This window comes from Cebus imitator, unplaced genomic scaffold (assembly GCF_001604975.1).
Source record: "Cebus imitator isolate Cc_AM_T3 unplaced genomic scaffold, Cebus_imitator-1.0 Scaffold170, whole genome shotgun sequence".
Lineage (NCBI taxonomy): Eukaryota > Metazoa > Chordata > Mammalia > Primates > Cebidae > Cebus > Cebus imitator.
Window position 1 is genome coordinate 178880 of NW_016107485.1, and position 14215 is coordinate 193094.

At 43.1% G+C, this 14215-nt stretch overlaps 1 protein-coding gene and 2 non-coding genes across 14 annotated transcripts in view; all 3 read right to left on the reverse strand.

Annotated features, from left to right (window-relative positions):
• CHD8 (chromodomain helicase DNA binding protein 8) overlaps positions 1-14215 on the reverse strand; it is a 69378-nt gene that overhangs the window by 2806 nt on the left and 52357 nt on the right. For 6 of the 12 annotated variants that reach the window (XM_017544479.2, XM_017544484.2, XM_017544477.1 and 3 more), the window contains 16 exons: positions 13878-14074; positions 13417-13616; positions 13156-13336; positions 12982-13071; positions 12606-12709; positions 10836-10965; positions 8266-8341; positions 7734-7788; positions 7348-7555; positions 6733-6941; positions 5929-6648; positions 5555-5706; positions 4675-4977; positions 3994-4107; positions 3627-3806; positions 3108-3224 (listed from right to left, as the gene is read on the reverse strand). In XM_017544479.2, the coding sequence (XP_017399968.1) occupies positions 3108-3224; positions 3627-3806; positions 3994-4107; positions 4675-4977; positions 5555-5706; positions 5929-6648; positions 6733-6941; positions 7348-7555; positions 7734-7788; positions 8266-8341; positions 10836-10965; positions 12606-12709; positions 12982-13071; positions 13156-13336; positions 13417-13616; positions 13878-14074 (3036 nt within the window). The remainder of the gene's footprint in view (positions 1-3107; positions 3225-3626; positions 3807-3993; positions 4108-4674; positions 4978-5554; positions 5707-5928; positions 6649-6732; positions 6942-7347; positions 7556-7733; positions 7789-8265; positions 8342-10835; positions 10966-12605; positions 12710-12981; positions 13072-13155; positions 13337-13416; positions 13617-13877; positions 14075-14215) is intronic. The other 6 variants (XM_017544481.2, XM_017544488.2, XM_017544482.2 and 3 more) reach the window with 4 other exon arrangements.
• LOC119473626 lies at positions 4308-4411 on the reverse strand. The gene has a single exon (XR_005202831.1). It is a non-coding gene; the product is annotated as a small nucleolar RNA U6-53/MBII-28 (small nucleolar RNA).
• LOC119473625 lies at positions 10299-10408 on the reverse strand. Its single transcript, XR_005202830.1, has one exon. It is a non-coding gene; the product is annotated as a small nucleolar RNA U6-53/MBII-28 (small nucleolar RNA).

Consider the following 14215-nt stretch of genomic DNA (forward strand, 5'->3'; position numbering starts at 1 on the left):
CAGCCTGGAGTACAATGGTGTGATCTTGGCTCACTGCAACCTCCGCCTCCTGGGTTCAAACAATTCTTCTGCCTCAGCCTCCCAAGTAGCTGGGATTATAGGTGTCTGCCACTACACCTGGCTAATTTTTGTATTTTTAGTAGAGACGGGGTTTCACCATGTTGGCCAGGCTGGTCTCAAACTCCTGACCTCGTGAACCGCCTGCCTCAGCCTCCCAAAGTGCTAGGATTACAAGCATGAGCCACCATAACCAGCCTTGTATTAGGTATTGTAAGTAATCAAGAGATTAAAGTATATCAAAGGAAGTGTGTAGGTTACATGTAAATACTACATGATTTTGTTTTTTTGTTGTTGTTTCTTTGAGACAGGGTCTCAGACTCCATTGCCCAGGCTGGAGTGCATGATCACAACTCACTGCAGCCTCAGCCTCTGGGCTCAAGTGATCTTGCTGCCTCAGCTTCCTCATAACTGAGACTACGTACAGGATTGCACCACCATGCCCAGCTAATTTTTTTTTTTTTTTTTTTTTAGATCTAAGGTCCCACTGTGTTGCCCAGGCTGGTCTTGAGCTCCTAGGCACAAGTGATCCTCCTGCCTCAGCCTCGCAAAGTGCTGGGATTACAGGTAAGAGCCACAGCATCTGGCCTTACACCATTTTATATATAAAGGACTTGAGCATCCATGGAGTTTGGTATCTGCAGGGGTCTTGGAACCAATCTCTCACAGATACCAAGGGATGACTATATATGTATAAAGATTTCTATGGAAGATTAAATGAACGAATGATTAAATAAGTCAAGTATACACAAGTGCTAATCCATTTTAAATGACTCTGCTGAACAATGATTTATGTATGCTTTAAAAATATAACTATTGGCTGGGCATGGTGGCTCATGCCTATAAGCCCAGTACTTTGGTTGGCTGGGGCAGGTGGATCACCTGAGGTTGGGAGTTTAAGACCAGTCTGGCCAACATGGCAAAACCTTGTTTCTAATAAAAATACAAAAATTCGGCTGGGCGCAGTGGCTCACCCCTGTAATCCCAGCACTTTGGGAGGCTGAGGCAGGCGGATCACCTGAGGTCGGGAGTTTGAGACTAGCCTGACCAACATAGAGAAACCCTGTCTCTACTAAAAATGCAAAATTAGCTGGGCGTCATGGCACACGCCTGTAAAACGAGCTACTTGGGAGGCTGAGGAAGGAGAATCACTTGAATCTGGGAGGCGGAGGTTGCAATGAGCCAAGATCATGCCACTGCACTCCATCCTGTGCAACAAGAGTGAAACTCCATCTCAAAAAAACCCACAAAAAACACAAAACAAATTTTTTTTTTTTTTTTGAGATGGAGTTTCACTCTTGTTACCCAGGCTGGAGTGTAATGGCGCGATCTCGGCTCACCGCAACCTCCGCCTCCTGGGTTCAGGCAATTCTCCTGCCTCAGCCTCCTGAGTAGCTGGGATTACAGGCACGCGCCACCATGCCCAGCTAATTTTTTGTATTTTTAGTAGAGACGGGGTTTCACTGTGTTGACCAGGATGGTCTCGATCTCTTGACCTCGTGATCCACCCGCCTCGGCCTCCCACAGTGCTGGGATTACAGGCTTGAGCCACCGCGCCCGGCCCACAAAACAAAAATTAGCCAGGCATGGTAGAATGCACTGGAGGTCCCAGCTACTCGGGAGGCTGAAGCAGGAGAATCACTTGAACTGGGGATGCAGAGGTTGCAGTGAGCTGAGATTGTGCCACTGCACTCCAGCCTGGGCAACTGAGCAAGACTCTGCCTCAAAAAAAAAATAAAAAATAAAAATAACTATTGCAGAAAGTAAGGTAAGTATAGCCAAGAGAAACTTCTGCAGTTATAATTTGCTGGAAACAAGAAATTATGGTTACTTAATCCACCAAATGTCCTATCAACCATCATAAAAGTATAAGTAAATTTGAAAATATAGAATAACTTAATGGCCAAATTTATTATGATGAATTATAAAACATAGTTTCCTCTGCTTTTTCCATTACTGACATATTATTAGTGATTTTCAACTTTTTATATATTGAGAAATCTCATGACTATTTTCCTTAGTAGACCTCTCCAAACACTTCTAAAATATATAGAATTTGAAAGCTAAAGGCTAGGTGTAGTGGCTCACGCCTGTAATCCCATCATTTTGGGAGACCAAGGTGGGTGGATCACTTGAGGCCAGGAGTTCCAAACCAGCCTGACCAACATGGTGAAACCTCGTCTCTAATAAAAATACAAAAAATTAGCCCAGCCTGGTGGCACATGCTGCAATCCTTGCTACTTGAGAGGCTGGGCAGGAGAATGGCTTGAACCAGGGGAGGCAGAAGTTGCAGTGAGCTGAGATCGTGCCACTGCACTCCAGCCTTGGTGACAGAATGAGACCATGTCTCAAAAAAAGAAAAACAGAAAACTTAAGAAATTGTTTTAAAACCCACAATTTTCAGGATGTAAAAGCTGAAAAGGTTAAATGATTTGTCCAAAATCCCTTAGTTATGCAACAGAACGGAGTTCGCCCTTAATGTTCTAACACATCTTACTAATTCTTGTATTTTCATATGCACAAAGTACTAAAGTGGGTTTTCAGAATTTTATGCTCTTCTAGAGATGACAATACCACAGGACTGCAAAAATAACTGATAAAAATACTCTGGGCTAGGTGCGATGGCTTATGCCTCTTGTAATCCCAGCACTTTGGGAGTCCAAGGTGGGTGGATCACAAGGTGAGGAGTTCAAGACCAGCCTGGCCAAGATGGTGAAACTCTGTCTCCACTAAAAATGCTGGGTGCAATGGCAGGCACCTGTTATCCTTGCTACTTGGGAGGCTGACACAAAAGAATCGCTTGAACCTGGGAGGGCGGAGGTTGCAGTGAGTCGAGATTGTACCACTGCACTGGGTAACACAGTGAGACTCCATCTCAAAAACAAAAACAAAAACAAAAACTCTGGTTTCCCTATAGGTGAACTGAAGATAATTCTTCACAGAAACATACATAGGAAAAAAGATAAATAACATTAGTCACAATCATCATTGAAAGCCTTGTAATGTTACATCTAGTGTGGGAACAGAATGGTAATGCTTCAGTTTCTCACCTTTTTCCCATTCCTAGAGTTAGCTGTTTGTACTGGTTCTATTCCCAAACAGTTCAATTCTGCCTTATTATTTTTTTTACATCTTTGCCACTTCTGTTTTCTGCGATCTTCCATATACTGTAATAGAAAAAAAAAATCAGTTATCCTAGAGGAAGAGAAATCTTCTCTGGAGTAATTATTAGTACTAGTGTCTTTTGTTTGATAATAAATGCTTGTTGCATAGATAAAGGATTAATCCTTGTGGAAAACTGCCATTAAGTGGGATCTCTTCAAAAAATATTAAGTGGTTTACATAATAGTTCAATAGTAAACATTTGCCCAGCACTTAGTTTAAGTACTTCAACATTATTTTATTTTGGGCATCACAATTGTGAGGTTGGAAGACTGGGCATTATTAATTATTACCCTTATTTTGCAGATACAGCAACAATGATATAATATGTCATGCTTTCTCTTTCTCATGCAGCTTAAGTACCAATGGAATGACTTTAAATCTTGCTGGATGGGACTGCCACTCACCGCTAAAAATCGGGGATCGACAGCAAACTCTGGATGACCCTGTAACCACATCTCCAGTTCAGCCCGGCGAGGGGCATCCTCACCCACCAGCAAAGTACCATCCACCTTATTGATGACAGGGATCCGGGTCTCCAGGTCCACATCAAGGTGATTAGGCTCTTCCATGCACTCCACCTCCAGCTGCAAACCCAGAATCCACCCCCATAAGCACATACTCTTCTTTGAGGGAGGAAGGAAGGGGGAGCAGAGCCAATGGTAGTCATGAAATAGCTCTAGTATCTTTCATCCCCTCAATCCCAACTGCCTTCATCAATTATTAGGAATAAAAAGACAATTTAATTATCACATTAAAAACTTTATCACTCACCTCTACTAGCTTCTTTCTGTTCCCCTTCTTCTTATGAAACAGTGGATGTCCATCTCCCATTACCCCATTAGCCATCAACTTGTGCTTCTGGAATGTTAACTTCAATCCTTCTTCCTAGGAAGACAGCCCACCCACCCAAGACATCATATGGTACATGTTTTTTAAAAGTAAAGATTAAACTTTGAGGGATGTAGGCTACGGGTCATCCTCTTCCCCAATGACAGCGAGAAGGCCATCTGACTAAAGGGTAAAACCAGAATTACAAGAAAACATATACAATTTTTCCTTAGAAAGATTTCACTTCTTTACCTAGTGCCCCTCAGGATTTACGAAAAAGAGTTTATTTCAACAACACCCAATGTAGGGTAAAACTCCCTAACTGGTGTCTCTGTATTAGCATGACAACTCATCACAGGGGCAAAATCTTCCTATTCCTATGCATACTAATTTAAGAAACTTCTCTTTTTTGATTGTTAATAGAATTAATAGTCAATAGGGTTCAATAAGGAAAACAACCAGGAAAAATGACTCTTCCTAAATGGATCTTTGTAAGCTCTAATAAAAGTTTACTCATTTTTAAAATTAGCTAACCAAATGAGTTTAGTAACCTATTAGTAAAATTAGTTGCAGCAAGATTACAGCCTCTTTCCCCACTACCCAATGCCCAAATGCCAAACATACATCTTTGATTTGAACTGTAAACTCCTTTTCATCCATGCCTCGGCGAAGTTTGGTGAACTGGGCTGCTGCTGTGGTGACTGCAGATGCTTCCTCCTCTGCCATGGAAGCTGCACTACTACTTCGTGGTGTGGGGACTGGAGAGTCACCATATTCCCCAGGAGTCAATGAGGGACTGTCTAGCAAGTGGTTGCCTGGCCCCAAAATTCCTCCTGTTATCACTTCCTGGCTCCTACGGCTAGAAGGCCACTTCCCTGAGAGTACAGCCTGGCAGACGAGGTCAATACGGTTTATCAGGACACGATCCTGAATGGGGAAAGAAATAAATACCATTTTTAGGGTCTGTGTGATCCTGTGATACTCAATAGTGCCATCACTACCAGGATGGGTAAAAATCATAAGCAGAAAGGAGAAAGGTTATTAAGATTCCTAAGTCGACTGGGAAGTTTCCTGAAAAAACATGCAGCAATAAACACAATTTTAAAAAACCAAAACCGGGCCGGGCGCGGTGGCTCAAGCCTGTAATCCCAGCACTTTGGGAGGCCGAGGCGGGTGGATCACGAGGTCAAGAGATCGAGACCATCCTGGTCAACATGGTGAAACCCCGTCTCTACTAAAAATACAAAAAAATAGCTGGGCATGGTGGTGCGTGCCTGTAATCCCAGCTACTCAGGAGGCTGAGGCAGGAGAATTGCCTGAACCCAGGAGGCGGAGGTTGCGGTGAGCCGAGATCGCGCCATTGCACTCCAGCCTGGGTAACAAGAGCGAAACTCCATCCCAAAAAAAAAAAAAAAAACCAAAACCATTTGTTCCTTGTTCCCTGGATATAATGTTGCACTGTATTTCTAGACTCTGCATGTTCAGGGATGAGGCTGTTTGTTACCTTTGGCCACTCAGAGGCTCTTTGTCTTTCCTGCAGTAGCAGAAGCTCAGGGGTCATTTGTTCTCCGTCTTCATTTGGGAATCCATCTTGGGACATAGTGAGGGACAGGAGACTCTCTTCATCATAGAGTTTTGAGTGGGACTGGTCAGCTGGTAAGAGATCCCATAGAATGTGTGAGAAAAGATGGAAGAATAATGTCATGTGGTAATGGTATTATATGGGCTTTGAATAAAGGCCCAAAGAATGACAGGTCTCTTTTGACATTTCATCAAATCAAAATCCAGATCTCTCTCAAGAGGATGCATTTAGAAAAGGGAAAGAGAAGAGAGGGGGGAAATAGGAAAGAGGGCCAAAAGCCTGTCACATGCACTCACTTAGCTTCTCTTCCTTCTCGTCCTCACTCTCATCAGTGCTGGAGCTGGAGCTGGATGAGGATGAGGAAGAAGAGGATGATGGTGACAGCTTGCTCAAGTCCAGCTCAGAGTCTGAATCATCCTCATCCTCCAGTTTGACTGGTGGAACACTCCGGGAAACCAGAGGGGTAGTATCAGAGGGGGCTACTCGCATCTCATAGTCTTGTGGGGTTGGTCGGCTCCTGGCCACCACCTCATGCTCTAGCTTTAAAGTCAGACTCTCCAGACTGGGGACCTGGGCAGCTGTCTCCTCGGGTGACTTTTCAACAGGAGCATCTGGGCGCAGGGGCAATGGTGAGGCAGTGCGTGAGGTATACTGCTGGTGGAGCAGTGGAGTAGAGCAGCGTGACAAGGATGGAGCTGGTGCTCCTGCTTGATGGTTCTGCATATAATTCATACGGGCAGCCAGAAAAGAGAAGTCTGGGTCCTGCATGATGTTGCAGTCTGTTTGGCTCACCCCATGGCGGGCTGCCCCTCGTAGAAGCTCCCCATCATGCCGAACAGGCTCCCACCATTTGGGCAATTCAGGACCTGGAGGCTGACACAATGCCAGCCGATCTTCCAAAAGGGGGTGGCATAAAACTTGTTCCCTTAAGCGCCGAAGCAATTCAATTCGGTAGAGAGTCCGTGAGGCTCTCTCCTCAGTGATAGGCTCAATGAACAGATTAGGGTCTGGGGGTTCTGCAAGAGACAGGAGTAGAAGAAGAAATTAACAGAGTTGGTTCTTTTGGCATGCATCCCCAGCCACTCTGCAATCTTGCTTACCATCTCCAGCTGCTGGAGGAAGGCGGCATACTTGGCGGCACATGGCCACAAAGCCATGGAAGTACTTGGTAAGGCTTTCATCTGTTTTTTTGTCTAGTCGAGCAAAAGTGCGGAAGCGATCCCAATGGAACTGCATGGTGTCAGGGTCATATTCTACACCAAAGGTAGATACCACTCGATAAAAATCAGTTTGTTCACGCCTTGTCCATCTACAAAAGGAAAAGTAGGGCAACAATAATCAGAAGAACACAAGAAAACTGGTTACATTTTAATGTGTTTTAGAACACCTGAAAACACAAAAACTTAAAGTAGATGCAAAAAAAAAAGGCCGAGAAGAGGTAGTGAGAGGTTCTCTGTAATGAGGAAGAATTACAGAGCTAAGGGGGAAAATGACACAGGCAAAAATATAAATGAGAATGTCTACACAGGAGACCTACTTGAGAGTTAATGATTATTGCATGCAAGTGAGGTTTTAATTTCTACAGGTTTAACCACCACGGTAGAAAAGATGGTCCCTCTGTAGAGAATTCCAAATAAATCCTTCCTGAGATGGCTTTCAGTATAGGGACCATAATTAAAGACACAGATCAGCACAAGTTCCTGGCTATGATTTACCGTTGTTGTTTCTCCCGCCGTGCAATTTCTTTCAGCTTGAAGGCTGCTTCACAACGCCGCCTTCGCCGGTCCCCACGTTCTGCAGCCTCTATCTTCATCTGTTCTCTCTTGTAGCTGCGCTGATATGCTGTTACGAGACGCCGAAGCCTAGCTGTTAGGGCAGAGCCTGGAGGCCAGAATAAATGCCCTGGCTGTTGGGTCACTTGGGCTGTGAAAAACAAAGTAGAATGAATAGGAAGTATAGCAAGGGTAGTAGAGATAATACTAGTATTTAAACCCACCCAAAGGCAAAGCACTTAGAAATCCCAGGACAGGACAGAATTCAGTGAATAATTCCCCAACCCACCACCCCACACGGAATTATACTAGTTGACCTAGAAGTTTACCTTCATCTCCATCAATCACTGAGATCTCCTCATCCATCATCATCAAGGGATCACCCTAGAGAAGGAGATCCACCCCACAGGATGGAGCGGGGAGGGAAAGGGGGGGAGGTTGGCACTCTGAAATCACTTTCTTATACGTGTCCTTCTATGGCACCAAGGGATCAAGAAAAATTTCTAAAGAAAGGAGCCCTCACAAAAACTTGGAAACAACCAACTAAAAGAAGAACAAGAAAGTAGAACCTGAAAGGTCAGTTCTTATTAATGACTTGAAAATAATGGAACTCAGGAATTTATTAGTCAAATAATATCTTTCAATGTCCAGCTAGGGTGCCACCTCCTCCACAAAGTCATCCCTGATGTCCCCCAGGTGCAATACAATCCTTTCCATTAATACTTTATATACTCAAATGGTATAATTCATTTTCCATTTGTATTACAAATTAACCAATATACTTCAAGATTCAGAGAATGGGAGAAGACTTAAAACCATTTAATAATAGAGAAAAGTGAGACTCAAATGAGAATTCCTTACCTCATCATCTTGGTCCTTTGGGGGACCCTGGAGTGGTTTATATTCAGGATCTTCACAATCTTTATCAAAGTCAACCCTAAAATTATCCAGAGGCACAAGAAAGTGTTAATAACGTATCTTCCATCACTAAGAGGACCTAAGATGACAACCTAGCCACACATATATCCGGCATGAAATAGTCTTTATTACTATTACTTTCGGGACAGGGTCTCACTCTGTCACCCAGGCTGGAGTGTCATGGCCCTATCATGGCTCACCACAGCCTCAACCTCCTGGACTCAAGTGATCCTCCTCCCTCAGCGTCCTGAGTAGCTGGGACTACAGGTGTGCGCCACCACACCCAGCTAACTTTTATATTTTTTGTAGAAGTGGGGTTTCGCCATGCTGCCCACGCTGGTCTCAAACTTCTGGGCTCAAGTGATCTACCCGCTATGGCCTCCCAAAGTGCTGGGATTCCAGGTGTGAGCCACAGTGCCTGGCTTATTTTTTATTTTTTATTTATTTTTCTATTTTTTTTATTATTTATTTATTTATTATTTTTTTTGAGACGGAGTTTCACTCATGTTACCCAGGCTGGAGTGCAATGGCGTGATCTCGGCTCACCGCAACCTCCGCCTCCTGGGTTCAGGCAATTCTCCTGCCTCAGCCTCCTGAGCAGCTGGGATTACAGGCACGCACCACCATGCCCAGCTAATTTTTTGTATTTTTAGTAGAGACGGGGTTTCACCGTGTTGACCAGGATGGTCTCGATCTCTTGACCTCGTGATCCACTCACCTCGGCCTCCCAAAGTGCTGGGATTACAGGCTTGAGCCACCGCGCCTGGCCTATTTTTTATTTATTTTTTTTAAGATGGGGTTTCACCATGTTAGTCAGGCTGGTCTTGAACTCTCAACCTCAGGTGATCCTCCCCCCTTGGCCTCCAAAGTGCTTGGATTATAGGCATGAGCCACCATGCCCTGCCTATTTTTATTTTTTGAGACGGGGTCTTGCTCCATCACCTAGGCTAGAGTGCAGTGGTGCGATCTCAGCTCACTGAAACCTCCGCCTTCCAGGTTCAAGTGATTCTCCAACCCCAGCCTCCCGAGTAGCTGGTATTAGAGGCATGCACCACCACTCCTGGCTACTTTTTAAAAATATTTTTAGTACAGACGGGGTTTCACCATATTGGCCAGGCTGGTCTCGAACTCCTGACCTCATGATCTGCCTTGCCTCGGCCTCCCAAAGTGCTGGGATTATAGGTGTGAACCATCATGCCCAGCCATATATATATATGTTTTTTTTTTTTTGAGACGAACTCTCGCTCTGTCACCCAGGCTGGATTGCAGTGGCACAATCTTGGCTTACTGCAACCTGTGCCTCCTGGGTTCAAGCAATTCTCCTGCCTCAGCCTCATGAGTAGGTGGGACCTACAGGTGCCTGCCACCACATCAGGATAATTTTTGTATTTTTAGTAGAGATGGGGTTTCGCCACATTGCTCAAGTTGGTCTCAAACCCCTGGGCTCAAGTGATCCACCCACCTTGGCCTCCCAAAAACTCCTGGGCTCAAGTGATCCACCCACCTTGGCCTCCTAAAGTGCTGGGATTACAGGAATGAGCCACAGTGCCTGGCCTGGTCTTTAATTTCATATTCACAGGAATGGCAGGCCAGGTGCTAAACTTTGGGTCAGTCTAGTATAGCGACCAATGGAATAAAAATAACTACAAGAAATTGACAGTGTACCATTCATAACTGCTTGAATTTGAAACACTTTGATCAACACAGTTCCTTTTTCTTGACAGCCTTTATTATGTAATTCTTCCTCCTCCCCAACTACTTACTTATTATTTTAACAGTTCATGCTTTTTTGTTTTTATTACTTTGTTCTTCTGAGCAGACAGGTGGCATAATAATGGATTTGCAATGAATAAATAACCCAATTTCCTTTGAGGGTCCTACACTAGGCAAATTGAGGGTGTGTGATCATCAAAGAGAAATCTGTCAGTCATAATGGAATGGGTAGGCATTCATTAATTAAGCCAACTATTTCACATGCCCCTCAGGTATTCATGTGAGAAGTTTTGTTAAACTCACTGGCACCCAAACTAGGGCAACACTGCCCTACCTGGTGGCTCAGTATTAGCATGGCAACTCATCATTGGGACATGTATTCAGGCAAAATGAATGCCCTTATGTGCAAAGTACCATTGGGAGATGATAAACCAGGGCTGAAAGTGCCTAAAGCTCTACCACAGAAGCAACATATGAGAGCTGCTGGCTGTTATCTTTCAAGAGACCAGTTATCCTCTTCACTACTGTAGCTGTACAAAAGAGTGTTGTAAACCAAACCAAACAGAACATCGAGTAAGCCATTTGCAAGTTAACATTCATTTTCACCCTCAGTTGTATCTTATGGCAACATGTGGTTTGGGCAGTTATGGAGTCCTTTCTGCTGGTCCAATCTTTTGCTAAGGATTTATCACTTATGAGTATAATTACAATTAAGAATCCCATTGGGTTCAGTCAAGGCTAGAGTTATGTTATCTCACAGCACAAGTTAGAACTTTAAAAGAATAAATACTAATGCTTACCCTTCTACTATGTCAGAGAAGTTATCCAACACTCGGTGTTCTGCTGCAATTGCTTTGTCATCTGGTCGGCCAGCCTTTTCCAGGAAACATAAGGCTGGGTCTGCCCTCATAGTATTATATTTCTCGTAGCCTAGAAGAAAAAGGGTCATAGCTGAAGAAAATGAGAGATTTGTTTTGCCTTTATGTTTACTTTCTATATTGCTCATAATGCAAAACATAGTTGCAATGTTATCCGGAACAACTACTGGGTTATTATTATTATTTTGGAGGGGTTAATTATATTTAATATTTTTATAGCAATTTAGGGTCATGGAGAGTTTTTTTTTTGGAGACGGAGTTTCGCTCTTGTTGCCCAGGCTGGAGTGCAATGACAAGGTCTTGGCTCACTGCAACCTCCACCTCCTGAGTTCAAGCAATTCTCCTGCCTCAGCCTCTCGCGTAGCTGGGATTTATAGGCATGCATCACCATGCCCAGCTAATTTTTTTTTTTTTTTTTTTTTTTTTTTTAGTAGAGATGGGGTTTCTCCATGTTAGTCAGGCTGGTCTCAAACTCCTGACCTTGTCGGCCTCCCAAAGTGCTGGGATTACAGGCATGAGCCATGGCACCTGGCCAGGAAGAGTTTTTAAGCAGTGATCGATAGTCTTAGGCTCCCAAACTGCTGGGATTCCAGGTGTGAGCCACCATGCGTTGCCTGCAGTTTTATTTATCCCATTAAAAGTCTCAAAAAAGATGTAGCTTAAGTGCCATTACTTTTATTTTATAGAAAATAAAAATAAAAGTATTCTTTTTATTTTTAAATTTAAAAATTTAAATTTAAATTTAAACATTCTTAAAAAAAAAAAAAAGACATTCTAATTCATGAAGTCATTTCACTAAAAGTTAATGCTCACTGCTTTTTAGTGCCTGGGACTTGGTTATTTGGCAAAATGGCAAAAAGAATAAGGAAATATTCCTACCCCTCACTGCATTTTTTGTTTTGGCTACTCACTCTCCCTTCTTATACACTTTATTTCACTCAAACAGTGCTGCTCATACGTACAGCAGAGTGAATGCTGAACATTTAGGCAAACAGGACATTTACGCAAATAGAAGATTTTTCAGCTCTTTCTCTTCAGTGAGGTGGCCGAAGCTGACACAGAGATGCAGATCTCTATAAAGACCCTCACAGGCAAAACCATCACCCTTGAGGGCCAGCCCAGTGACACCAATGAAAATGTCAAAGCCAAGATCCAAGACAAGGAGGGCATCCCACCTGACCAAGAGCATCTGATATTTGTGGGCAGACGGTTGGAGGATGGCCGCACTCTTTCAGAGTATAATATCCAGAAAGAGTCCACCTTGCAGGTGGTGCTTCGCCTCTGAAATGGCATTATTAAGCCTTCCCTCTGCCTACTCGCCCAGAAATACAACTGCAACAAGATGATCTGCTGCAATTGTTATGCTAGCCTGGACCAAGAGGAAAGCCATTCGAATTAAGTGTGGTTATTATTAACAATAGTGGGGGTACATTACCTGACCTGATTTGTGGGACAGTGATTAGAGAACAGATGGGAGGCTCCCTACGTTGAGATTTACATATCCATCTGGTCCTTCTTGACATCTATTTATAGGAACTAACTGCTCTGGATATTTAAGAACTACTTTCCTACTCAAATTTACTGAAGATCAATCAGGTAACTCAGTTATTTCTCATGAGCATTTTGCTAAATGTTCCATCTGTGAACACAAATCTTCAGTAGAAAAGGAATAGAATAGAAGAAGGTACATACCATGTTTAAAGACTCCAATGAGCAGCGACTTGTCAGCCTCACTGTCCCACCATGTTGTTGGAACCTCCAGCTGATCCACTACTGGGAACCATATGTCAATCTCACTGAAGGTATAAAAAGGCAGATTTAGCATAGAAATGCAGGAAATTAAAGTGAGAATCCTTGCAAAGGTTATTATAGGTATCTTCCTGTATCCATCAATTTAAATACTCATGCATCTACCCTATTTCCTTCTGCTAGTGTCACGGATGGAATTAAAGGCCTGATATATAGATTTAAATTAGATATCCCAAAGATAGCATAAAATGAAATAAGCAAACCCATATTTCCTCAAATAAGGTAGGGCATAAATCAAAAAAATATAGCAGAACTTTACCTGGCAATGGCACCCCCTAACACCTTCTCTGCTTGGTCTCCAATAACCTCCTGCCTCAGGTAGTATAGCATTCGTACCCGCAACAGTACCCTAGAAGGGACAGAGGAAGAGCTGGCTCAGTAACAGTGTAGAAAGTTTGAGGTGGAAAAGGTCGTTGCTAAATTCTGTCCTTACTTGTTACACTGATGTTTCAAGTGCTTCTTATAACTTTCATCTTGGAACAGAGTGTCAGGATTATACTTCCGGATCCAATCTGCCTTATGGATATCAAAAGTACTTTGTGACTTTACTTTTTTTCCCTTGCGTCCACGAGGCACAGGGATAGATAGACCTGGGAAAGGGGCGACATCAAAGACTTGGATTGAGAAAAACCCTTGGACCTGAAAAGGATTAGATAACCTATAGAGAAACATCAAGGAAAGAGTTGATAATTACCTGAATGATTCTGCAATTCTTTTGTCTTGCCATTTTCAGCTGGGCTAATCAAGTCCCAGATAAAGCCTTTAATATTTTCATCCCCACGGTAATGTAGAAGACAGTAGACCAGAATGGCCCGGCAAATTGTCTCCACATCTCGTTCAGTCATACGTCGTTTGAAGCGTCCATGAGATAAAATATCTCGCCATCGTCCCCAACTAAAAAACAGAAAAGGAAACTATATTAACATTTTTCTGGGAAATGATGGTCTCTTGCCCCTCAGAATCATGTCTCTGGAAAGGTGTGAAACAGAGATCTTAAAAAACATAACAACAGAATAAATAGAACAAACTCCCTCCAAGGAAAATAGTTTCACATTATCTCCTCTTTGATTATAGCCCCCAGTTTAAAAGGCAAAGAGTATCTATCAGGATGGAGATGCACTATGCACTACCTCTCATGGCAAGTTTGGCTCTTACCCATATACCAGGAGATGCTTTTCCACCCGAAAGCAGTCAGTGCGCCCATAGGCATGATGACGGTCATGTCTGCGGGAGCGTGGCCGCTCGTCATCCTCACTTTCCAAGTCAGAGAATTCCACCAGATCATCGTCTTTCAGAGTGCTGAAGTGGCGTGTCTGTTTTCGTACTCTAGGTGTGTCAATTACCAAATTATTCTATGAAGAGAACAAAAGGAGAAGTAATTCTCTTCCTGATTTGTTCATGGGAAAAGAATAAGACAATTATGGATTACAATGGCCTTGGATGTAACATGTGTAGATACTCAGAGATTTTTTTTTTTTTTTTTTTTTTTTTTT